Here is a 26957-nt window from a genome sequence, read left to right on the forward strand (position 1 = left end):
TCAGAAAGAATGCTTATTACTTTTATTATAATGCCATTGTCCTATACATTTCCTCAACCGCAATCGACAACAACAAAAAACAGGTAATGTTTATTTTCTGGGGGACACGTATTTCCAAATTGTTCACTATGCAAATGTGTTCTACTATTGTTCTACTACTTGAGGCTGAATGTTTGTAAGTGTGGCTACACTTTCTGTTTAGTGAATGTCTGCAACCAATCTGTGAAGGTATACCTGTTTTCCTAAATTTGTTAAAAGTCTTATGAACTAAAGGTGATGTAGACCACTCTCTAAACAAACTGCAATTGTATTCATAAATGTTCCCACTGGGGCTACTCATGTAATCTTGATCTTGATCCGTGCATCTTGGCCCTGTCCCCTGCCCTCTCCTCACAGGCTGTGGTTGACAGCAACATGAGTCAATGGCTCCCGCTAGTGCCTCCATGGTCAGTAAGGAGAGAGATAGAGAGCGGAGGGCACAGTGGTGGATCAAGATTGGGCTCAGGTAAGTATTCAGGGGGGCTGGGGGGATCCTATTCAGAGAAGGTTTTTTTTACCTTAATGCAGAGAATGCAATAAAGTAAAAAACCTTCTACCTTTACAACCATTTTAACTTTTTCACCTGCCACAATATTTGTAGTTTTGCTTAGGCTAACAGTGCTGAGCAATATAACCCAATTGGTTCACAGGGCTTACAATTCATGCCCAGTCTGACATCTGCTGAATTGTGGGAAGTTTACAGAAGAAGATAGACATTAGACAATTATAGCAGTAGTATTTAAAAAAAAGTCATTATTTTTACATAAATAAAGTTTTTTCATATTTGTCTGCAGTTCCACATCAATATAATTTTCTTTTTTTTGTAACCAATTAGCTGATGAAGCCCTAAACCATAACCCTGCCCCTTGTAGCTGGCAATGTAAGCAGATGTAGAGGCAACACACACCAAACATCATATGTAACTACATATGTATCTACAGGTACAGCCATATCAAAAGTATTCACTTACCTTGCATTTGGTAACTATATGGGGCCTGTCCGGGCTGGGGAGCACTAAAGCTTGAGCCATAACTCTGAAATCCAACTTGGCTTGGTGACTGTGATTGTGGCAGTCCTCCTTCCGTCTTGATGCCTGCCCACAATGCACCTAAATCAGTTAGTGACATCAGATACGCATGTCCAAACTTAGGCAAATGGTAATTTCAAAGTGTTGCTAAATTCAGAAAAAGAACAAAACCAACATATTGCTCTACTATAGTGGATCTATCTTTACTAGGTACTGAAAGTAAGCAAATATTGTATAAACAATCAGAACATTTTAAATGGAAATAAATAAAATTACCAGCTGCTCTTAGATTGTTTAGATTCTTGATGGATATTTGCCTTTTAGGATATAATAATGTGTCTTATGTAGCCATAGTTCTTTATTTACTGATTTACATTACATAGTATATGGGTGTTTATAGATATTAGCTGCCCTTCTTCTACATGTTAGTGTTATACTAAATACAAAAGGTCCTCTAGACAAAACCTTCCTTGTTACCCAGTTTAAATAACCACTGGTTATATTATAATATTAGAAATAAGGTTTAATTCTGTTAATTTTGCTGGCTAACAGGATTTTTTCCTGTTTTACTTCCCTTCCTATGCCCCTGTGTTGCCTCCATGCTGCAGGAGTCTATCATGGGTACGTTTCTGTCTAAGAGCTTACTCTAGAGCAGTGGTCACCAAACTGCGGGCCATGGGCTCATTGCTTGCCTATATCTGGCCCTCGGGGCACTATTCCTCTAAATTACTCCAATGACGGGCCTCCATTCCTTCTACTGACACCACACATGGGACATTATTCCTCCCACTGATACCAACAATGGGGCACTGTTCTTCTAACTGACACCAACAATGGGGCATAGTTAACTCACACTGAGTTACCCTAAAGCCTAAAGGACAGTATACTGGTCCTTTTCTTAGAAAGTTTGGAGACCCCTGCTCTATAGGATGATGCCTCTGAATGGCCAAAATGGCAATGCCCATTGACTTTTTCCACTGTTCTGCTCTTTGGCTGTACTTTGGTCATTTAAAATGTTTGTCTTTTTTTCCTCCTGCTACTTGCAGAATCAACAAGAAATTACACATTTTACAAATGTATATGATTCAGCAGATGGAAGCAAAATTCTTTAGGTCATTGCCACGATTTGAAATCCTAACAAAACCTTTCCGACTACAGAATAAAAAAAAAAAACTAACATGATGTGTATCTTAAATATATAAGAATATATATATTCTTCTTTTAGAAAATGCAGTTTTCACGATTCATTCCTGCTTTTTTTGCATCTCAGTGCTGCTGATCTCCTTCAGCCTTTCTGCTACTACTTCATATCTACAAGTAGTGGCTCTAGCATCAGCTGTAAGCCATTGCTCTTGGCTGGCTTCCTGATGGTGACAACAGCAGAACCAGCCTGTGCATTGATTGTGAGCATCGCTATTTATAGTCTTTGCCAGGAGCGCATGTCAAACAGTAACAACATAGTAGAGCAAATGGGAAACAAAGGGTTTAGGAAGTGTCTAAACAAGGACCCCAATGGCAGGATTGGCAGGTAATATTACAATAAAAGCTATGGATTTAATACATTTAAAATTACTTTTAGATTTGAAACTTTACACTGTGGCCTCCTGCCACCGTGCAGGGTGTGAATCCCTTTTTATCTAGAACCTTGCTGGGGCAAAAATATAAATGTCTCACCTTGCCTCTTATGCCTAACTAATTTCCAGAGCATTCACCCTCCACATCTTAGCACTGCCCATTTTTAATAACAGTTCCGTCCAAATAATAAAGAATTTACAAGATGCTGTAAATAGTACATGAAGCCTTTTCTATTTCAGCTGCTCATTATGAATAGAATGCCTGAACTTCTCAAGACTCCACACCCTATTAAAAGACCATTTACTCTATCAACTACCAGAGCCCATGAGATCTCTGGGAGTTGCAGCTGAACAACAGCTGAAGGGTTCTGTGTCCCATAACTACAGTGTAGTATGCCATGCTCTTATTCAGATCTATTATTGTATCTTAATTTTTACAACAAATGGGGAAAAGTATATATTAGTATATATGATATTTTGTTATAGAATGGAGAATGCTATTATATGTTAAATGATGAAAGATATTTGCTTGTCTATCAAGAAAAAACAAATGGAAGCAGAGAAATAATAAAACAGAATGAATAAGAGTTTTGCCTAAGATAGGTGACCTACCGTAAGAAGGAATTCCATAGGGCTGTCCTGGTTGGGGGTACGTTGCATAGGTTGTGGCTTGTTGCATTCCTGTGGGAAATGAGGCTTGCCCATACGCTGCCATTGTTTGTGAAGACGGGGTGGGCAGAATATGTGGGTAAGCTCTGCTATAAAAATACAACAAAAAAGGGACAAGACTTCAGTAAAAAAATTAGCAAGATATTAAGATTCTCCTTAGTATACCTCCTCCACTCAATTATTAGTGATATATTATTATTCTAACAATTACATTTACTTTTAGATATCTAAACTATTTTTTATGTAATGCAATAAACAACAATGTGTGAGCGATAAACAATTCTATTGGTTCAAAATACACTGGGGTAGCTAACTAAAAGAGTTGAGAATAATCAGTGAGCAAAATTTTCTTAGAGAACCATTCACAGGGGCCGAATATTGGGCAGCATAGACTGGTTCAATAGAAACCGGCCAACATTCAGACTGTGTGTAAGGCAGCCAGTCTGACAGAAGGTGCATGACTGAAAAAGGTCTACCAAATGGCACTGTCAGCCAATGGCTCAACAGTAGAGGCTGCTGTACTAACATTGTATAGTTAGTACATCTGTTCCTCCTGAGCTCTTCAGTTTTTTTTATTCAGCCCACAGGATTTTGCCTTGCACATGATTGATGAAATCTCTTTGCTAAGTGAACATTTTCTAAGAGAAAGAAGAGTGTATAGAGACTGTAGAGTGAAGAAGAGGAGAATAGAGCATTGAGAGGAAAAAAAAATACGAATGGAAATCAGAGGAGGAAAAATAGGAGTATAGAGACTGTAGGACATGAGTGCTCAACCTGTTGCCCTCTAGCTGTTATGAAACTACAAGTCCCATCATGCCTCTGCCTTTGGGAGTCATGCTTGTAACAGTCAGTGGCTTGCAATGCCTTAATGGGACTTGTAGTTCTGCAACAGCTGGAGGGCCACAAATTGAGCACCCATGGTTTAGGAGGAAGAAGAGGTGTATAGAGACAATACGATGAAAAAGAGATGTATAGAGACTGGAGATGGAAGAAAAAGAGTATAGAGACTGTAGGAGAAAGAAGAGGCATATAGAGACTAAAGGGATGAAAAAGAGGCATACAGGCATACAGGGCCTGGAGTAGGTAGAAGAGTATAGAGACTGGAGGTGAAAGAAGAATTATATAGAGACTATATGATGAAGAAAAGGTTTAAGAAAGAAAAAGAGAAGTATAGAGATCGGAGGAGGAAAAAGATGAGTATAGGGCCTGGAGGAGAAAGAAGAGGAGTATACAGACTGGAGAAGGAAGAAGAGGATTATAGAAACTGGAAGTATATAGATTCTGAAGGAGGAAGGAAAAATGTAACACCGAATGGAGGAAGAAAGAAAAATGTATAGGGACTATAGGAAAAATAGACAAATTTGAAGAAAATTGGGCAAATAAACAGCGTTAAGCAGAACCTAGATTGGAAAAAAGAAGGAGAAGGCTACAGAGGCTGCAGGCATATTGAGCGAGAAGAGAGTAAAAGCCTAATGGAAACATTACCACCATAAGAGTCAGAAAAATAGAAAGCGATTTAAAAGGGGATGGAATATGTATTGGAATGAACAGAGAAAATGAGTAATTGGAATATAGAAAGGTGGACACAGAAAGACATACAGGGGAGAAGGAAAATGTCAAGAGACACAGACAGGCTGTATAAAGTAAGGGAGTTCAGATTGAGAGAAAGTTGAAACCTAATGCCTTAGCTGTCTTCCATAGCACAGCAGTACCATAGAATTTAACAATTAAGTGGCAGACGTGCTCAAAACATAAAATGACAGGTTTACGTGTGTCATGTGTTCATTTCATTAGACTACAAAGACTGGAATCTTACTTGGATGGGTAGATCTGTGGGGAAAACTGGTGTGTTTGTCTGGGGCTGAATCCACTGCTTCCAATAACTCCACATAGAGAGGGGAAAAAGAGAGGACAGCAAATCAAATACCCATCCTGGCATTATAGGAAACTCTAACCATGCATTGCATCTAAAATCCTGCACTAGATTTAGTGTACATATTTTTATTTTAGTATGACCATAGACCAGTTCACATAATGATATGACAACTGTAGATAAGTCATTAACATGTAATGATATAATGTATAATGATATAATATAGTTTGTACTACAGTAAAAAGGTAAATTACTATACAACATTCATGGATTTAACTTTGCACCTATTTGAAAGCCAGCTCCACACAAAACGAATCACTTTTGTTTGATGTTATACTTCAGTTGGACAGTTTCCTATAATACAGTAGTTTGTGTCTCAACTCAAGCATATATAGTCTTGGGGGCCGGAATAAATGGTCAGAAGGTCCAATTCTCTCACCAGGAGCTAAGGGAGGGAGGGGGGGTGAGAGAAGGATGACTCCACTCTCAGCAAAAACCCGAAGGTGGGTATAGAGTCTGGTGTGGAAAAAAAACCCTAAGGCCTCTTCCACATGGTCCGTGTCCGTGTGTGGGCTCCGCTTTGCTCAGCGGGGATCGCTCCGTCGATCCCCGCTGAGCCGGCAGATGACAGGTCCGTCTCTGCACACTGTGCAGGGACCGACCTTTCAGAGCGCCGCTCTCCCCTATGGGGGATCGGATGACGACGGACCGTAGAGTCCGTTGTCACCCGATCCAATCCACCAGACGAATGGAAAAAAAAGGGTCTGCCTCCATCACACTTTGGCGGGTCGGAAGTCATCGGGCATGTCACCACTGACATCCGTGGCTCCAAAGAGGAGCACGGAGCGCCCGTTCAGGTCCGCCTAAAAAACTGGCAGGCGGACCTGAACGGTCTGCTTGTGTGAAAGAGGCCTTAGTGAGAGACAAAAAATGTATCTGGCAATCAGATCCCCAAGCAGATAGACCACCCTTCTCTCATCCCCCTGGCTTCCACAGCTCTTGGTGAAAGAATAGTGGACCTTCTGACCAACTTATTCTGGCCCCCGCGACTATAAATACTTGGAACACATTTCATACTAATTTATCTATGAGCCAAACGACGATCGAGGTGGAAGTTGGCCTTTTCAACAAATTATACACTCCTATGCCCCTCCTGAAGAAGTGAGATTTCCCTGGCGAAATGCGTTGAGATTAATAGCATTGTTTTTCCAGATTGATGGTGGATACCTATATGGAGTGCATAGGTTGTATGGAAAGGTTTTCCTGTTGATCAATATTGAGTATTACTCTCATTTATATCCTCTTTCCTTTCTCCTCCTCTACTTGATTATTTTGATTATTTTTTCTGTGATCTATTTTCTTTTTTGGGATGTATACATTTTTTCTGTATTGAAATATCATTTGTATCCCAACTAATATTATTTAAACTTTTGAATAAAAACTATTGAATCAATATTGAGTATTACATATGTATTGATGTTTATAATTTTTTGCATTATGTGTTGATTTTAAATGCATGTCAATATTTTATAAATATATGACAATATTTTTTTATATACATGTTTGAGGTGTGACTCATTAAAAGTCCCTTGAGTCAAATGTGGATGTATGCATACTAATTGGGACTGAGACACTACCTCAACCCATCTAACTCTTTCTTTTTGTCTTTTGAAAGATGTGTCTTTCTTCAGTATCAAGTACTAGTACTACTAAGGCTTCTATGTTATTTTCTGCAAAGAGATTGAAGATTTAAAATGTATCTTCTGCCAAAAGTTTTATTTAATTTTGGACAGAATAAAAAAGAGCTAGCACCTTTGTCAAATTTTAATGCTGACCGTGGCCTCGTTGAGGGGGTTTCCCTCACTTTCCGTTTTTGTAAATTTGTTATCGAATAGCAAGAGTAGGACAGAGATAAAACACCCATCAGCTCTCCCTTCTGTCTGTGCACCCTTCGAAGATGTTCCTTCATTTTCTGTGCTGACTGATGGCATTGAAGAAATCTCCACAGCAGAAGCAACAGAGAACAATAAAACCCTGACAGTGGTGTTAACCCTTTCCTACTTTTCTAAAACCTAAGGAAGAAAGGTTTCCTTGGAGTTACACTTTAAAATTAGACTCTCAAAGTAACCTTAAAACAACTTGTGACACGTTCACATTTACTATAAGTATCAGTGGTCTTTTCCTTATTAGTAGCTAGCTACTGTATTCAAACATTACATTAATTTCTAACTAGAGTGAGAGTCAAGGTATACCACAAGCTTCACTGTATAGTCTATGGAAAATGCCCAAAGAGACTTCATTGCCTCTTATTTTTAAAAACATAAGTGACATGACAGGACCCCCTTTTAAAGCTACAAGACAGCTTAACAACCATAAGTGCTTTATACCTAAGAAACACTTCGAGGGCCTCTTGCTTGCTAAATCCGCTCCACTTGCAGCCCATTAAAAAGAAAGTCAACAGACTATACTAGTATATCAGGATTTATCTCAAGATCCATATGAGTAATTGTAAGCTGTCCCAATTCAGGGTCATGGAGAATTTGCATTTACCCAAACCTTTGCTATCCAAGATTTCCATAACAATATAAGAGCCTTCTAGGCTTACAGGACTAATTATAGACTACCTAAGTACCTAATCATACATTTAAAAAAAAAACTTGTCGTCATCATCATCAATTTCCTCAACATTGTTATTAGCATCAAAATCATTATCAATAATACCACAATAAATAATTTTCATCAAACTATGGACTTTAGTTGTCAGTTATACTCCTAGCAACTAATCAAACATTTTCTAGAGATATAAATCTCTTTAGTGGTTTCTCAGCTCCTCTGGCTGGACTGATACAAGCAAAAGAAAACGTAAGTAACATTTAGCATTTACACCAAATAATATACGGTGTGGAACACAAGGCTTCATTGCAATGAAGTCTACTATTCTACATATTACAATTCTACACTGGTAGTGCAATTAAAAACAAACTGCCATGTTCAAGCAGGCCAAATTTCTCAACTCCAGTGACATGAATTTATTAAAAGAAACATAATTTATATAACTTTTTTTTCACAATACAGTTCAGGGCTAATAAAAGTAAGGACATTTAAACACAAAATGGAAAATGCGGGATATGGTGTCATTTCAAGACCATGATTCAGTTAGACAGATCGGCATAAACCGTGAAGTAACATTTCTACAGAGCAAAATAAATAGCTGTCATTATAAGCTGCGCACCAGTACAAGAAGAAACATCAGCACTTTGTCATAACGTCTCTCTTACCTGATCCGGAGTAGTTGTCTAAAGATCCGTCAGCAGTTGTTGCAGCAATGTCACTGCCGCTCATTGGCTCTGTTTTAACTGAAAACACAGCAAGAGTTACACAAGTGCCATATCCCTGCATAGAAATGAGTAATGTATGTTTAGTGCAGATACACAGATTTGAGGATTTTTCATATACAGACAGCAAATATACATATAAAAACTATGGAGACACCATCATGTGAATAGGGAAAAGTGTAAAATGTACTACTTAATTATCTGTATACTTGCTCTGCTGTATTTTTGGTTTTTATTTCAAATGACTCTGCACACAAAAAGCCAAGGATCTGCTAATCCTATCCAGAAAATACTAGTAAAACAAAAAAGCTCAATCACTTTTTAAAGCGTATCTAAACCCTGGAACAAAAATGTTATATATTGCAGCTTTGGTAGTCATGATGACTGCATTACTTTCTTTTATTCAAGTTTTTTTTCCTTTATTTTCACCTGGAAAATAGCCCACTTCCTGTCCCTTTGTGTCTACACTCATTTCTCAACTGTATCCATAGAGGGAGTCATGGGTGTCACACGAGCTGGACTTCAAACATGTCTGTCTTTTATTTTCAGCTCACAGGGAGTGACAAGGGCACAGCATTTCTGGCAAGATCAAGGGAAACAAGCCAGTGAATGGTGGCAAAAATGAAGGACGGTTCAAGCAACCAATCACCAGCTTGCAGCTTCCGCCCTACGTTCAGATTGGCTGTGCCTCCCGTCCTCCCGTCTGTGTAAGGTAGGGGAGATGTAATATGGGATGGGGGAGAGGCGCTGAGTACTGCAATGAAAAGGGTGAGTACTGTAATGTGTGTGGGCACTGAGTACACTAATGTGTGTGGGGGCTGAGTACTGTAATGTGGGGGGGAGTTAAGGCTGAGTACTATAATGTCGGGAGGAGGTCTGAGTAATGTAAGAGGGGGGCTGAAGACAGTAATGAGGGAAACTAAGTACTGTAATTGGGGGGGTCAGAGGACAGTAATGCAGTAGTGTGGGGGGCTGAAGACTGTAATGGGAAACTGAGTACTGTAATGGGGGTATAAGGACAATAATGTGGGGGGCTGAATACAATGTGGGAGATATGAGTACTGTAATGGGGGGCTGAGGACAGTACTGTTGGAGGGTGTTGAGGTCAAGGGGGTATGAAAACACTACTGTGAAGGGTGGGGGATCTTGATGTGAAGGGAAGGGAACTGTGATGTGCAATGGACACTGTGGAACTGATGTTAGGATGGGATTGTGATTTGGGGCTCAGTTCAGATCTGTGAATGCGCATTTGCTTGCACATGTCACAGGTAGGTCAGCCCATTCATTAATTTTCATGCGGGGAAAACAAGTCCCTGGCCCTTTTTTTAAATTGCACAGCACCAAGCTGCATGGTGCTGCACGACCATGCAGTTTGGCGCACGCATGTGCTAAAGTGTGGCCCGTTCTTCTGCATGTCGGTAAAAACTAAAATTTTGTTCCCCAGATGCAGAGATGAGAAAACCTAGGAGGAGAGAGTGCTGTGATGTAAAGGATCTGAGTCATATCACAAATGTGATTCAGACCTCTGCTGGAAAAAGATTTTACTAAGGGGACCTCTGTGAATTTTAATTCAGTACCCCTGATATAGAGCATTATACCTTTATTTTTGGGTCTAGGCACACAATCTTTTTATATACAGTACAATACAGTTCTTGGGTGGCACTGCAGTCTCTTGTCCCATTACTCTGGGCAACATCCCTCTCAACCTCCTATCTCATACTGATCTGTATTTTTATGAGGTCAGTATTCAGGCCATAGAAATGATAGGGAACGCATAAATAAAAGGGATTAAGTTTGCAAGGCAACCCAAACAGCACCAGTCATTAAGAGGGAAATATGTTGTACAGACTAAATGCAAAGTTTTATGTTTGACTGAAGTACACCTTACATGCAAATCCCAATTAACTGTTTTATTTCTAACTAAAAAAGGCAGCCGGTGCATAAAGATTTAGATCAGTACAGTAAATGATGGAAAATGAGACTGACAATTATGAAAATAACACATTTAATGCTGCATATGGTTAAGCCAGAGAACACCAAGGTATGTGAAAAAACAAAACAAATACATAATGATAGTGCTCTTTTAAGTCACAACTGAACTGAATATACTTCTCTCCCACTTATTATCATTCTTAGCACAGGTAATCAGGACAGAATTACAAATTAAGTATGTTTTGCCCACAGCGGAAAATCTGTACTAACAACAGAAAATGTACCACTGGAATATCATTTAGTGTTATAGTAAGCACACATTTTGACTTTAGTTCTTGGTTTACAAAACTATTTATTAAACAAAAAATTTTTTAAAATATTCCAAATATGGCAGCAGTTACATGCCATTTAACTCAACTGCATGATTTTAAAATAGTGAATGTTTCAAAATGGATTGACAAAAAGATAACCAATCATCATATGAACACAATTTAGCATTACTTAAAGTGTATCTAAAGCCAACAACAAAAATGGTTTATGTTGCAGATTACCATAGATGTTGTGGCTGCATTTGTTTTCTTTTCTTTTTTTTTTAAAGGAGAAGTACAGCCAAAGCTTGATTGGCTGTACTTCTCCTATGGATCACAAGAATTCAGTTCGTTCTGCACTCCTGTGGCCCGTTTTCAGCAGACAATGGGCTGAAGCTGATGTCACAGAGCCAGTCCAGGCTCGGGAAAGATTGCGACCATATGGTCGCGATTCACCCACATGCCTGGACCGACAATCAGCTCAGCCTCGCAGCAATCTGCTGAGAGCTTGTGCTGGCCACTCCCAACCCCTCCAGAGCACAGTGCTCCAATGAGCCCAAGGGGGAGGGGCCAGAACAGAGAGTCGTGACTTTACCGTCTCTCTGCTCAGGGAGCTCAGAAACAAGTAATCCGCTGTTTGATCACTCGATTCTCACTCTTAGAGCCGGCGGGGGACAAATGTAAGAGCAAAAAAGCAGTCCTGGATGGCCGCACACTGATACAACACCTTTATTCGTAATTTTAAATCCAATCATGGTCCATGCTTTACAGAAGAAGGGGCAAACAGCTTATGCGTTTCACACCGTGGTTTGGTGCTTAGTCAATGTAGCATTGGACCAATGCTGCATCCACCTAGGTAAGTATGACCCCCCCCCCCCCCAAAAAAAACTCTTTTAAATATTTCCTCCTTTATTTTTAAATAAACAAAAACCAAAAGGTTGACGCTGCGCTAAATTAAATATTGAATTATAAATGTAAATAGCTGCTAGCACTAAATTGTGTACAACAACTTGGTAACATAAAAAAGAAGAAAAAAACAGTGCAGCGCTAGTGAATGATATTGTGCTCATATAAATTAATAATAAACAAAAAAAGTCATTCTGGAATAAACTGAAAATTTAGCCAGAATAGGAAAAAACATAAAAATGCAGATGGATATATGAAGAAAAAGTCTTAAAAAGCCACGAAACAAAGTTCATATGACTCTATCCAGTAATTTTCCTTGTGAAAGAGAAGTGGATTGTGCAGACAATGTGAAAGACTCTTGATTGATGTGAGGTAAGCTGTCACCAATACACCCGTGAGGAAGGATAAGATTGCCTGCTTACCAGATGAAAAGACTGTTTTGCATCAGTCTAATAGGGCCTGTGGGAAGTCTGGTCTCCCAATACCTTAGCCGTCAAGATAACCACGGTATAGCTCAGCATACAATAATTAGGCAATATAAATACAGCATGGATAGCAAAACGTCTCCGATCTCTTGTTCCGATGCTTCTCGCTACTCGGTCAGGAAAACACAGCCGGCGTTCAGGACGGAACGCGATGACGTCACGGCACCCTACGATCGTTTCGTCGCTAATGGACTTCTACGGTGATTATGCCAATAACACAGTTCTTGTTCTAGGATAACACTATTCACTCAAAATATTGTATCTAGAGGATCAGAATCACCAGTCTAGGGCAGGAGTTGTTTTAGGATTACAAACTACCTTCCCATCTCCTCATCTATGTAACATAGGTGGTGGCATTCTATAGTTCTCTAGAGAAAAATCAGAACAACGCAAATTGATAACATGAACAACCATTACAATCAAAGAGCACAGGAAATCATTTGATCACTAGATTTGTTACAGGATCAACACGTGTTTTTTGCACATATTGGTCAGATATAACAAACTTTCAATTGTATATTCGATACAGACCAAAAGAGGAGTTCTTTGTTAGGGTTGATATCTATTTTAAGGTTTGCTTTTTATCAAGCATGTCTTTATAGTTTTGAAGGAAAAGTGATATAATAGTACAGTCTACGCCAACTGACCTTTTATTTCAGAAGACAGAAACATATTATTTTAAGGAAATATATTTCTAACTAAAGATTTTGATTGTCAAATACAAAAAAAGAAAGGTAGACAGAAGCACTGGAAAAACTCCTTGTATGTAATGTTTGCATGTATTGCAGTCAACCTTTCTGGGTCATAAATCAAGATGTAAAGCAGAGCCTCATGACATCTTCACATTATTGATAACACCTGCAGTAGTAAACACTTCCAGCTTTTAAACCCATAATGATGAGGCTTTAATGCGTTTTACTGAGAATGGAAGAAAGTGTAACACGTATTTCTAAAATAAGTCTAAAAATTATTCCTTGAACAGATTGTAGACTTGAATGTTAGTAATAACTCCAAAATTGCTTTGGCAATGTAACATGTATTTGTTCCTGCCAATTAGGCTTATTTGAATTTAAATTTAAGTTAGAGAAAGTGTGTGTGTGAGAGAGAAAGAGGGAGCACCATTTAGTACATTGAGGATAACATCCAGAAATAGATTAGAGCAGAAAGGGACCCTAGGCAAGGAAGCAGCTTTGCTCCCTTTATACATTGATACAGATTGTAATACAGAAGTCACTTAACTTGCACTGGTTGTAGATTGCCTGCCCGCCCCATCAGATACCAGCTGCTTACAAGTGTAAACTCCCTTGTGAAGTGACAGACATATTTAAAGATTTATAATAAGGAAAACTATAATCGCCACATCCCCTCTTGACAGCTATGGCCAAATGTGTTATCCCACTGTTTTACTGCAGGAATATAAAGGTTGTAGGTGGGCAGCCTGGACATGTCCCATGCTCTAGACCCCTTACTATGCCGCCTCAGATAGCACCCTGGGTTCTCTAGGACCATGATCATTATCACTACTTCACAGTTATAAACTATATATTTCCTCTTTGAAAAACAAGATACAATTACATTCTGCTGGTATTGAGACCACTGAACCCTATACAAGCTCTTCCCACATTTGTCCCCAATTTTTTTGGTGTTATCAATAAAAGGAGGGATGTATGCCATATATGTTTTGGAGTTGTCCATTGCTTCACACCTTCTGAAAACAGATGGGAGACATATCCTTAAAGTAGAAGTATAGGCATTTTGTTTTCATTTTGGACAGGGCAATTGAGGGTTAAAACCTCTGTCAGAATTTTGTTCGCCATCTGTGTCCCATTGCAGAGATTTCCCTTCATGTCCCGTCCCATAGCCAAACAGGAAGTGAGAGGAAAGCCATGAAAATGAAGGGAATTTCTTGGGGACCCCCAGGTCACCAGAACTAATGTCACCATTGGATGATTTCCCCTCTATTACTTTTCTGGAGATAACCCAAAATCTGGGATTTTATTTTACTTTCACTTTCAATAATAAGGTAACCACTTACAGAGACAAATAGATAGAATGAATCTCCTTAACAGGGGCACAGACAGTAATAATAAATTACAAGCGTTATAATCCCTCTCCACTTTATCCAAAAAGTTTTGCCTTTAGCTATACTTTAAATTAACAGCCATACAACTAGGTAATGACCTTGCAGCTTTCCTCTTGCTTTCTTCCTCTAGCTTTCCTATTGCATTTCTCTCCACTCTCAAAAAAAACGTTACATCTTTCCTACTTTCCTACTTTGTTGCCTCTCTGGTCACTTGGAATAAGGAGCATCCTCTCCTTGACTCCTATAACCCAAACCAAACAGAGACAGGTCCTTGTTACTCAAGGCACAACACCTTTCAATAAATACACTTTTGTTGTCTATCTCTCCTTTAGATAGTTGGCCCCGGGCATTTTGTTAGACCCACAAGATTATTTATTTGACACTGGCAAAATTATTGTAAGAGCCGGTTCACACAGGGGCGACCTGGGATCCGACTTGAAATCTCCCCAAGTCGTCCCAAGTTGTGCGGTTGAGAAAATCAATGGAAGTGAATGGAGCCGTCTTAATGTACACTACTGAAGTCGCTCCGACTTCAGAAAAGGTTCCTGTACTACCTTAATCCGACTTGTAGGCAACTTGTACCCATTGATTTCAATGGAAGTTGCCTCAGAAGTCTGATCACTGTCTTAACTGAAGCAACTTTCCAGGAAGATAACAAACATTTCTCAGGCAAACCCCCCCCCTCCCCCCCTCTCACACAGAGCTGATTGTTGTTTGATTGGCCACTGCAAAAGCCTCCTGTCCTAGAGGCGACTTGAAGTTGCCTTGTACTGTCCAGGAGGTAACTTGAAGTTGCCTTGTAAGTTGCCTGATGATTCATACTCAAGTCGTGTCCAAGTTGCCTCCCAAAGTTGTGCTGGAAGTCGTGTGAACCGACTCTAACTGTTCTGCCATATTTTACACTTATGCTATTGGCCAGACAATCTGTTTATGTCTTTCTTTGCTGTAAATTTCTCCATGAAAAATTTAAATAAAGAATTTATAAAACAAAAACACATAATAAATTTGTAGGTACAAGTGATGTCAATGGGCCATTAGTATGACTTGCTTTTTAGGGATGTAATTTACTACAAAATTACTGTCCCCATGACATCTAGGCATGTTTATTGGGAGTAATGACAATAACACAAAGAGCAAAACTGAAAGTGACACTAAACTCTGCTTTATAAAAATTATATTGATTTATATATTCAGACCTCCCTGCCTTGTCCAAATCTACAAATTCCTTTTATTTTGTTGCTTGTGATCTGGCCTTCTGTTAGAGGGTGGCTAAATTCCTTCATCAAGATCCCCCTGTATGTAGGAATTCAACCACCTCTCCTGCTCCTTCCTGAGATGTACTATGGAATTTGTAGTGAGTGTAGAGCACTGACCATGATTGCAACTAATGTGCCCTGCTCATTCCAAGCACCTGAATTGAGAGGGAAATGTAGACCTTAAGTAGCTCACGAAGGACGTTACAAGAAGGTAAAAAAACACAGAAAGAAACAATTTTATTAAGGGGCATTAAGTAAAGGATGTATATGGATTATATTTGAAAAAAAAGGATATTGTTTAGTGTCACTTTAATGTAAAGTGGATGTTCCTTTTTCCCATGTCCTATAAATGTTCATGTATAAGCTATGCTTTATGTTAGTGCTATTCAAAGTAAAAGCTCCACATGCGTGTCTAACTTGTTCAGTGCTTTCCTTAAGGACAACAGATGGATGTCAATAACCTGCAAATACTATAAGAGGACTCATTTGTGTCTGAGAACATCTTCACAGTCTTGTTGTTGACATTAACCAATCAGATTATCACTATCTTCTTTTCTGCATAGATAAGTAAAATGTGAATGGTTGCTAGGGATCATACAGATAGAATTCTGTTTTAAGGGGGCATTATATACATTCGGCCAGGCTGATCATCTGCAAATTTAAGTTTACTATTTATATTAAAATAAACAGTTTTACTTCTGTGTGTGTTAAAAAATTAGCAAAATTTGTGCATGATAAATAATTAGCAAAATGTAATTGATTTACAAAGTACATGCTCCGTCCTAGTTTTATACATGTCTTCATCAATACCTAAAATTACTTAACTTTACTTAATTTCTCAATAGGTGGATAACACAAGGCTAAAACTGATTGGTTGGCACTTTGCCTTCCAAACATTTTGCAAAATGACAGGTTTTGTTGAGAGGACGTAAAGCTGCCATAGCCCTTCAGGCATTATACACAATAACCTTCTCAGCGATGTACAGTGGGCAGTGCTATGTATTACTCTTTGTTAGTTCCCTAGAAGCACTATACCAGAAATACAAGTTTATGCAGGATGCTTAAGTATTATATATTGACAGAAAGATGTGTCTTTTTATTACATATGTGTATGAGAACAATTACAGCAAATAAATTCTAAAAAAGGTTCTGCTTAATGGCCATTGCTTACCTAGACATTCTAAATGAGAATATAGAAGAGTTACCAAAAGTAACCAACTTGAGGTTACTTGAAAAGATCTGTACACTCCTACTCAAGTTTTCTCATTATCTTGTCCAAAAAATGTACTGCGCAGGGTTGGTATCCTTCCCATTTCAGAGAAAAGAATTTGGCTGTTGATCAACCAGATTTTCCAACTTGTCCAAAGGCTTATACAAATAATTTTTCAATAATTAGGCTTAAATTGGTCGCATTATTTGCAAACATCAAACTATGCATGGCTAAATTGACCTCGCAAAATTATGACAGCTGGAATCAGATTAAATGATCAGAGAGACACAGGCGGTGAACAACCAAATCTGCAAGATTTTTTCCACCTAATGATCAACTGTACCCTTTGTTCTCATGCAGTGAACTCACCCTTACATATCCTGAAATAATAGACCCATTACAGTGAATCTGAGAAACACGAAGTAAGATTTTCAGGAGTAGGTTGAAATAACACACAAATCCCCTTTTCCTTTTTATTTAATCTTTTCGCACCCGTGCTATAGACAAAAGACGTCTACAGCGCGGCGCTCAATTGCTGGGTGGACGTCCATGGACATCCTCTTGTTTACTTCCACAATGTGCGCCACCGCTTGCGCACATTGTGGAAGAGCTGTGCCCGCCGTGTCATGCGGGTGCCGATGCGCGTCCCTGGCGGCCACGATGTCCGCCAGGTACCCGCGATCAGCAGTCACAGAGCCAGGGACATGGATCTCTGTGTGTAAACACAGAGATCCACGTCCTGTCAGGGAGAGGAGACTGATGGTGTGTCCCTTGTACATAGGGACACACCATCGGTCACCTCCCCTAGTCAGTCCCCTCCCCCATAGTAAGAATCACTCCCAGGGAACACATTAACCCCTTGATCGCCCCCTACAGGTTAACCCCTTCTCTGCCAGTCACATTTATACAGTAATCAGTGCATATTTATAGCACTGTTCGCTGTATAAATGTGAATGGTCCCAAAAATGTGTCAAAAGTGTCCGATACAAAATCGCAGTCCTGACAAAAATTGCAGATAACCGCCATTACTAGTAAAAAAAAAAATGTCATAAATCTATCCCCTATTTTGTAGACGCTTTAACTTTTGCGCAAACCAATCAATAAACGCTTATTGCGTTGTTTTACCAAAAATATGTAGAAGAATATGTATCGGTCTAAAATGAGGGAAAAACATTTTTTTTATATATTTTTGAGGGATATTTATTATAGCAAAAAGTAAAAAATATTGCTTTTTTTTTTAAATTGTCGCTCTAAAAATAAATGATCAAATACCACCAAAAGAAAGCTCTATTTGTGGGTAAAAAGGGACGTCAATTTTGCATGATCGCACAATTGTCATTCAAAGCGTGACAGTGCTGAAAGCTGAAAATTGGCCTGGGCAGGAAGGGGGTTTAAGTGCCAGGTAAGCAAGTGGTTAAAGTATATGTTACCCCAACATTTCATATTCCTGCCATGTGCCTGCTGTACCATGTACTTGTATGAAAAAATATCCTGTTCTCTTTGTATTGCTTCCTTTGTGAAATAATTGGTGTTCCTGACAGTCCTTCTGCTTTCCTATTAAAAACTGACCAGGCTAGATGTAAGAGCACAGCATTGTCAGTTTTCTGGCTATGCTGGGAACTCAACCTTCTCTTCTACAATGGTCACATTTTTGTTGACGCACCCCCCTTGCACAGCCATTCACTGAGAGGATTAGTGTACTGCAGTTTCTCCTCCCCCAGCTCTCTTTGCATCCCATGCAGCTGAGAACAAAAGGTATGTGATCACTTATAAAAAAGGAAAAAAAAATGTATAGTTTTTTTTACACAAATGTTTTGCCCTTCATTTCTATTTTAAACTGAATGGACTGTTTTACAAAGTGAGGGTTCACATATACTTTAAGCTACCCTTGTCCAGTAAAAAAGTGTAGCAAATCATCAATACAAAACCATCTTTTTAAATTTCCCACTGTGCATAAAGTAAAAAACATCTACTCTTCTTTGTGTCTAGACACATACATTAAATACTCATACCCAGAGTGAATTTTGTACTGTGTCATATAATTCTTCCAAACCCTGACAGACTCATTGAACATATGCTACTTGATCTAATTAGTGCATGATGGATGGCATGTACAGGCATACTTTTTCCGGTGACAGTTGTCCTTTAATATTAGAAGCCCAGTTACAGAGATTTTGCAGTGTACTCAGAATATTTTTAAATGCATGCACTCTATAATTATACGAAAACACTATTACCAGCCTAAAAGAACTACACCCTACAGAATGTTTGGGTCATTATCTTCGTTCTCTTTTTCTTTCAATGTCAAAATGTAAAAAATTACCATATGTCTAAGATTGGATACAAATTCTTGTAATTGTTACTATTTGAAATATATGTTCTTTGCTGATCTGTAACTAAATCATATTGGCAATACTTGTTTATGCACCTTCAAATTTAATAAAAAGATTATTGGTATAAAAACAAAAAACTAAAAAAAATTACCTATGACATCACAAATGAAAATCTTAAGGTATATAGCCAGTTTATAGTTTGGTTACCTAAAGTAGCTGTTCTCTTCCCACAATACAAAGAAATATTGGTAGCTCAATTTGCTTCCCCCCAAAAGGACCCTAGAGCAAAGCAGGCCATAAATTATATGATTTTCTTTCCTTGGGTTGCAGGAAAGAAAATCACTCAATTCCCCCATCAACACAGTCAGTGATGATTGAAGAATCCCTCCTGTGGAGCTTTTTTTTTTTGTCTGGCGAGAGGGGAGAGCGACCACAGTGGTTACTGCTAGCAGCTGTAGCCACTAGCAATAATCATATGCCAAAATTAGACATGCTGGTTGTATTCAAGTCGATAGATGGATCGACTTGGGTACAATCAGCCTGCCCATAGATGAATCGAATTTCGGACAGTCCCTGCTGAACCGGCTGAGATCTGAATCATCTATGGCCAGCTTTAGAATACTGTATAAGTCTGTGCTAGATACATAAGATTCTAAGCTCATTTGGGGTTAGGGACTGATGAGAATGGGTCTATGTTCTTGGTAAAGCAAGATCAGTGTCAAGGTTATAGAAATCAGTACATTTAAAGTAAACGCGTAACTAATAATATAGGGGGATAGATTCCAGGCTGTCTTTACATTACATGTATATCCTTTTACAATCAATCGCTTGCAATACTTGCAGGCTGGCAAGTAAAGTGCTAAATACAGGTTTGACTTTGCTGCAAGTCAAAAGTTGCTTTCAGACCCTTTTCTGGCGCCACTGAACTGCAATATTGCAACTTTGCCTTCACCCATCCCTGTGCCTGTCACCACTCTTGTGCAATATCCCATGTCGAGGCTGGCTTAGCAAACAAACGCTTGTCATGCAAATGCCATAGAGACGTCATGCTGACTGACAGCACACTCCAGCCATCGCCACCCCAACAATGGTCATGTCAGCCTTCATATTTTTCTTAGCACATGTCTACTTTACCCAAAGAAGAAGATCTGGTGTGCAAAGAGGTAGAAAAAGTTAATCAATGTCATATATATATATATATATATATATATATATATATATATATATATATATATATAGTTAATTCTTACAAATTACCACTGGGTATGACACATAGTGCACTGCAGTCTGCAGCCCACGCAGGAGGATAATTCCTAGAACACATGCTATTAGAAGTCCTCGCATTCCTTATCACGTGCAGACACAATTTTCAAAGGCCTCTCTGATTACAGTTGTATCATACGAAACAGCTTAAAATTATTAAGCTTGTATATAAAAATGACACAAAGCTACAGTAGTTTGTGTACCAGCACTTAGCAACCTGCCTGCAGTGCTCAGAATCATCTTGTCCCCCTAGGGCCAAAAGTAAACAGAAAAACCCGTCGGGCATCATTTCAGACATATCTTCCTTAAATACTACGTTTTGTGTAAATTATTAATTAATTGGACTTGGTGGCAGCTGGCAGTCCTACTGGTTTATCTTGCTGCATACACACACTAGAATGGCTGCCTTGAGAATATATGCAGAACTTTTAAAGTATAACACAAGTGAAACTGTCTGATAGGAGAGCCAAAAAATAAATGGTTGGGAAAAAAGTAAACAGGTTTAAACATACCTATGCAAACTAAAGCTGGCCATATGTGTGGCATTTTTCTTCTTGCTACCAGTGCAAATAGCTAATGAAACCTGAGCAGCATAAAAGATTAACAAATTAGCAAGCGTGAGTTTCTGTGCACAACAAAAACCTTCTGCACTAGCCATAAACATTTTCCAGAATGACGGAGAATCTCTGCAAACAATTATACATCATTCCTTTTCCCTATCTTGGTGCGCACAATCCGTTTTCAGGAATAAAAAAAAAAAGAATGTCATATATAAATAAGAAGCCATAGTAGGAAATCTGCCTGACAACCTCAGAAGGCTGGTGTGTAATTTGTCTCCTACGGTTGTTATGATATCTTCTTTTCTATGGGCATATTAAAGGGGTTGTAAAGGAAGTTTTTTTCCCCCTAAATAGCTTCCTTTACCTTAGTGCAGTCCTCCTTCACTTACCTCATCCTTCAATTTTTCTTTTAAATGTTCTTATTTCTTCTGGAAAATGCTCACTTTCTGTTCTTCTGTCCGTAACTCACCACCGTAATGAGAGGCTTTCTTCCTGGTGTGGAGAAAGCCTCTTGAGGGGGCGAGCAGGAGTGTCAGGACGCCCACTAACACACAGCTCCTTTCTCTATCTGCAAAGTAGAGAGTGTCCTGAGTTGCCTGCTCGCCCCCTCCCCCCTCAAGAGGCTTTCTCCATACCAGGAAGAAAGCCTCGCAATTACGGTGGTAAGTTACAGACAGAAGAACAGGAAGTGAGGATTTCTCAGAAGAAAAAAAGGACATTTAAAACCAAATTTGAAGGATGAGGTAAGTGAAGGAGGACTGCACTAAGGTAAAGGAAGCTATTTAGAGGGAAAAAAATCCTTTACAATCCCTTTAAATATGATGCTTCTGATCATTCTCTATTGGCTGCATGATGTTTTTTGGTTAATATTTTGGCCTTGCACTGCTGGCAACATGGGCGCTAAATGAGCACTCCATGGAATTAATCAAAACAGTTCATTATAGCAAGTCAGTGCTATTTGTACTGTATGATATAATACATTTTTTAAAAGGCCAGGGGAATATTTTTCACTCTTGACATGCACATTAAATTGTCATTGGAAAATCCAAACATCATAAAAGCGTTCTGTACAACTATTTGGAGAAAAGGGTACACATACATGCTCATTTTACATAAATGTACATGCTTATTTTGCACCTTTATGCACTAAACAGACACTTCAGGTACCGGTCTTATCTTGGTCAGCCATTTGGTAGAAAAATCAATCTTTTAGGATAGCTTCTTCCCTGAGACTGGTCATCCCCAGGTTCCTGCAGGTCTCACTGACAGCCACAGTTAAAGGATTGTTTTCCAACCTGACTATTATCTGCTGAGCTGGTTTATGAACACACTGGGGTTGATTTACTAAGACTCAGGGCCGGTGCAAGGATTTTTGCCAACTCAAGAGGAAGTGCATTTTGCCGCCCCCCCCCGGCATGCACACGCGCACACACACACAACTTACATTATATATGTATATATATCAGACCCCCCTCCACTAACTACAGACCCCCCTCCCACAGTATGGATCCCCTCACTAAGAACAGACCCCCCTTCTTCAGTACAGACCACCCTCCATCAGTATAGACCCCACAGTAAGTACAAACCACCCTCCGTTAGTATAGACCCCTCCCTCAGTACAGACACCCCATCAGTGTAGAATTCCCCTTAGTGCAGACCCCCACAGTATAGACACCCCCCCATAGTGCAGACTCCCCCCATCAATATAGACACCCCCATCAGTATAGACACACCCATCAATATAGACATCCCCTTAGTACAGACCCCCATAGTATAGACTCCCCTCTTAGTTCAGACCCACCATCAGCATAGGCACCTCTCTCCCCTCCCATAGCCCCCCCCCACATGTCCATCTACTTATAATAGAGTAATAAAGTGTACAGTACAGACCTCAGAACAGCGCGGCAGCAGACATATACACACAGCGGTGTGTCCCTCTGCTCCTCCTCATTGTATGTAAAGAGCGAGGAGGAGGCGCTGGCGGCTTCAGTCTGCTCCACCGAAACAGAGCGAGGTCAGATCAACAGGGCAGCGGGCAGTGATAGCGGTGCCATTATCCATGGGTGTCACCCCTCTGGCGGGTGTCACCCGGGTGTGGTCCGTACCCCCCGCACCCACCTAGCAACGCCTGTGTTGGGCAGGCGACTGTCCTGGTCAATTTTCCACCCTGGGCGGCGCTGGCGCCGTAAGGCAAGTGCCCATGTTGCCTTACACTAGCGCCGGCCCTGCTAAGACTGGAGTGTGCAAAATCTGATACAGCTGTGCATTATAGCCAATCAGCTTCTAACTTCAGCTTGTTCCATTAAGCTTTGACAAAAGCACCTGGAACCTGATTGGTTTCTTTGCAGAGCTGCACCAGATTTTGTGCTCGCTAGTTTTAGTAAATCAACCCCATCATGTATTTGCACCCTTATTCCATATGCCATCTAAGCAAGACAAAATAGTGCCACTGTATTTTCTGTCTCCCAACAATAAAATGTTAGATGTGGCAACTGCTTTAGTTAATTTTTTCAGGATTCTCCAAACTTTAATTTTACCTGGTGATCCTGTCAGTACCCACTTCCTGTCCTGGGGTGGCAATGCTCACTGTATATATGAAGCAGCCGCATTGTCAACATGTTGGGGGGGGGGGTTTCCATAGTTCATAGAGAGATCTGGAAACAATGCTATGTGATAACTACTGATCATGGGGCCGCATAGAAAAAATTTGATGGTGTTCTGAGTGTTCTTGATCTTCACATGCAGTATTTCTAAAGTAGTTCTTAAGTAAGGACAGGTAGCAAGAGTGCTGTCAGCATAGTCAGTACATTACTAGGGGCCAAGTAACAGCTTAATTCTCAGTAGCTCATCAGTTTTTTTCAACATCTCAGATCCCAGAGAACCTTAAAGGACAAGTACAGCCAAAGCTTGTTTGACTGTACTTCTGTGGATCACAGTAGTGTCGTTTGTTCTGCACTCCTGTAACTCATTTTTAGCAGACAGCTGTGGTCAAAGAGCTGGTCCAGGCTTGGTCGGGACCTGCCTACCTACCTGGACTGGAACCCGGCTCAGCCTCTCAGCTAACCACTGAGAGGCTGAGTTGGCCACTCCGGGGGGAGCAGAGTGCTGCTGACAGTCACCAGCTCTCTGCTCAGGGAGCTATGAGATCCGAGCAATCAGCGGTGCGGAGGACAGATGCATCATCCACTTAGGTAAGTATGATTTAAAAAAATTATTCCCATACTTCTCTTTAAAGCTGGCCATGTGCATATCAGTTTTTAAAATCAGCCAGCCGGCTAATCAAAAGATCTAAACGATTGCCTCATCCACACAATCGGATGGGAAAATCTGTCCCGCTGTGTCATTATATCCTGACAACGGGACTCCTGTGCCATCAGGATACACTGATCAAAGCTACAGCCAATTGGCTGCAGTGCCATTTGGAGCAACATTTTCCAGCAAACAACAACATTTTGCAACAACATTTTACAACAAACAACAGTTTGAGAACAGTTGGTTCTTAGATTAACAGCAATTTAATAGGAACAGCCATAGATGTATCAAAATTCGGCCAGTCCCTGCTGAACCAGCCAAATTTTGATCCATCTATGGTAAGCTTTAGAATAAACTTTAAGTCTTTCCACCCCTTTCCCTATCATAAGACAGTTGCAAAAAGCAAGAGTTGTAGTAGCATTAATGATGACCATCACAATCTTTGATATTATGAGATAATTGTCAGTGCTGCTATGCACATTTATTCCATAACCATATAATATAAACAGTTGTAAACTGTGTGGAGTTTGCAGTACTAAAAAAAGCTTTCACTTCTTATCTGAGGAATACTGCATTAAACATACAGGGTTATTTTTTACACTGGCCAGAATGACCAGAAGTAATCAGGACCCTACATCTACACTGCTTAGACTAGTAAACAAATTATCCTTACTACACAGCCTGAAAACTGGATCTGTGACAAATGGCAATAATGTCTGATGTCAGCTATACTTGACTGAAACTGTCGCAGGGGGTAAAGGGTCATTGTCAACAGCACTGGCTCCTGCAATCTTTAATAATACAATATTGAATATGAATTTTCTTTGCATACATACAGATTTTCTAAGTTTAAATTACCTCAATAGCCCACCACTCCAATAGGGCCCCCTTTTATGCCTAGGTCCCATAGCAGTCAGGTGGGCCATTGATAGTCTGCAGTAGAACATAGAAGCATAGTGCATAGGAAGCTCACTGTTTTTTTGTTCTATAACAGAACTTTTTTTCACTTATCGAACAGATATAACAAAATGCTTTCAATAGCACTACGGGCCAAAAGGGGGCTAAAAAGAGAAGTTTTTAAATTAGGATTTACATATACTTTAAATATTTTGTATGGGTGAGCTACAAAACACAATTTATAAATAGTTCATATGTGAACTAATTCATAAATTTATGAATGGTATACATATTTTCTGTAATTTACTGCAATGAAAGTGAAAGGCCAGGAAAAAATAATTTCTAGCAAAGGAGCAGTTAACTGTGAAAAATAAGCAATACAATAAAAATTCAACTTTGACTGAACCGTGGTGTTTTTCTATCTCTACTTGAAACAATGAAGAACAGTTATGTGCTGGCAAAGACTTCCAGTGCTAGCAGCGTACAGCATGACTAAGATACAATCTAAAGTAGTGGAATTTTTATATGAAGGCTCTATATAAAAACTGGCTGTAAGAATCAAACATTTTACAATGGAGGTCATTTCACTTGAATGGCTGATTTACATCTATTTACATGAGATCTTTTTATGTGGTACAATAAATGTAAGATGAGACATTTTCTCCATGTCCCAGTCATTTGGAGATGTCACAGTAACCTCATGCTCATTAAAAAAAGGCTTTATAAGGCTAGATCAGGTCAAGAAAAATAATGATATTAAAGCTAAGCTCTTCTTCATTTAATTTAAGGGTAAACTGTTAAATACTGTATTTATTGGCGTATAACACTCACTTTTTTACCCTGAAAATAGAGGGTAAACTGTGCCTGCGTGTTATACGCAGGGGGCTGTGGAAAGTTTTTTTTCCTGAAACTTCCCTCTTAAAGTTTGGGTGCGTGTTATACGCCTGTGCATGTTATACACCGATAAATATGGTAATTGATCTAATCAGGTTTATTTTACTTAAATTGTTATATTATTATAACATATACAGTAATAATTTAAATAGCAAATTAAAATGAAATTATATAAAAAAAAACATTTATCAAAAATTGCTTTAAAATACTCAAGGCTGTTCGTCATAAACTGTAAAACTGGCAAAAGACATAAGGTGATTTTCAGAATTTGCGTGTGTGATGTGATAGCAAATGATAGGCTCATGTCTAAGCAGACACCCTGCCACTATACTGCTCTTCGTGGAACAATAGTGGTTGGATTGAAAAATCAAACTCAGGCACTCAGTTTGTTCCCACAAAACGATTAGCCGAAGGTGGTCAAACATTTATTGTTCACCACCTGATCCAAAGATTCATTTATACCATTTCAACATTCACAGGTTTACTAAAAAAATAACATGGCAACAGTAAGTGAGCGTACATAGTCTTCTAACTGTATACCTAAACATGGATTGCTGTAAGGGGGTTTATTGAAGGTTTCCCAGACCATTCAACCTCCAAATTGTCTCTATTAAGCAGTCATGTACTGTTTAGGGGATTACTTAGTGAAAGGTGTCCGTTTTGGGGCCTCTCCAAAAGGTCTATAAAACAAACAACCCAATCTCAAAAACAATTAAAAAAAAACAGCATACTGTAAAAAATAAGCCAGTACTATAGTCCTGGATGGAATTCCCACCAAATTCTTAAAATCAAAAACATAATGATAGATTAACTGGCTTACACCCAAAAAGGCCTTGCGCATGTTCCCGTGTACATGATAATGAATTGAATACGGGACAAAGATTATTATCAATAATTCATTGTTCTACAAAAACAAAAAATCTGACCAACAGTCAGAGCAACAATAGGCACTGTTAGCACAGCTTCTAAAAATCATTCTATTTTAAGTGTGGACACACAATCAAACCAGAAGAAGGGGAATGCAAAAGCTGATAGGGGAACTGAAGTGGACACAAATAGTT

At 39.3% G+C, this 26957-nt stretch overlaps 1 protein-coding gene across 6 annotated transcripts in view; it reads right to left on the minus strand.

Moving 5' to 3' along the window:
• Window positions 1-26957, minus strand: part of EYA1 (EYA transcriptional coactivator and phosphatase 1) — a 125788-nt gene that overhangs the window by 85677 nt on the left and 13154 nt on the right. For 2 of the 6 annotated variants that reach the window (XM_040354397.1, XM_040354400.1), the window contains 4 exons: window positions 8461-8538; window positions 5126-5192; window positions 3253-3398; window positions 1010-1147 (listed from right to left, as the gene is read on the minus strand). In XM_040354397.1, the coding sequence (XP_040210331.1) occupies window positions 1010-1147; window positions 3253-3398; window positions 5126-5192; window positions 8461-8538 (429 nt within the window). The remainder of the gene's footprint in view (window positions 1-1009; window positions 1148-3252; window positions 3399-5125; window positions 5193-8460; window positions 8539-26957) is intronic. The other 4 variants (XM_040354399.1, XM_040354401.1, XM_040354398.1 and 1 more) reach the window with 3 other exon arrangements.

The sequence above is a fragment of the Rana temporaria genome, chromosome 5 (genome assembly GCF_905171775.1).
Source record: "Rana temporaria chromosome 5, aRanTem1.1, whole genome shotgun sequence".
NCBI classification, from domain to species: domain Eukaryota; kingdom Metazoa; phylum Chordata; class Amphibia; order Anura; family Ranidae; genus Rana; species Rana temporaria.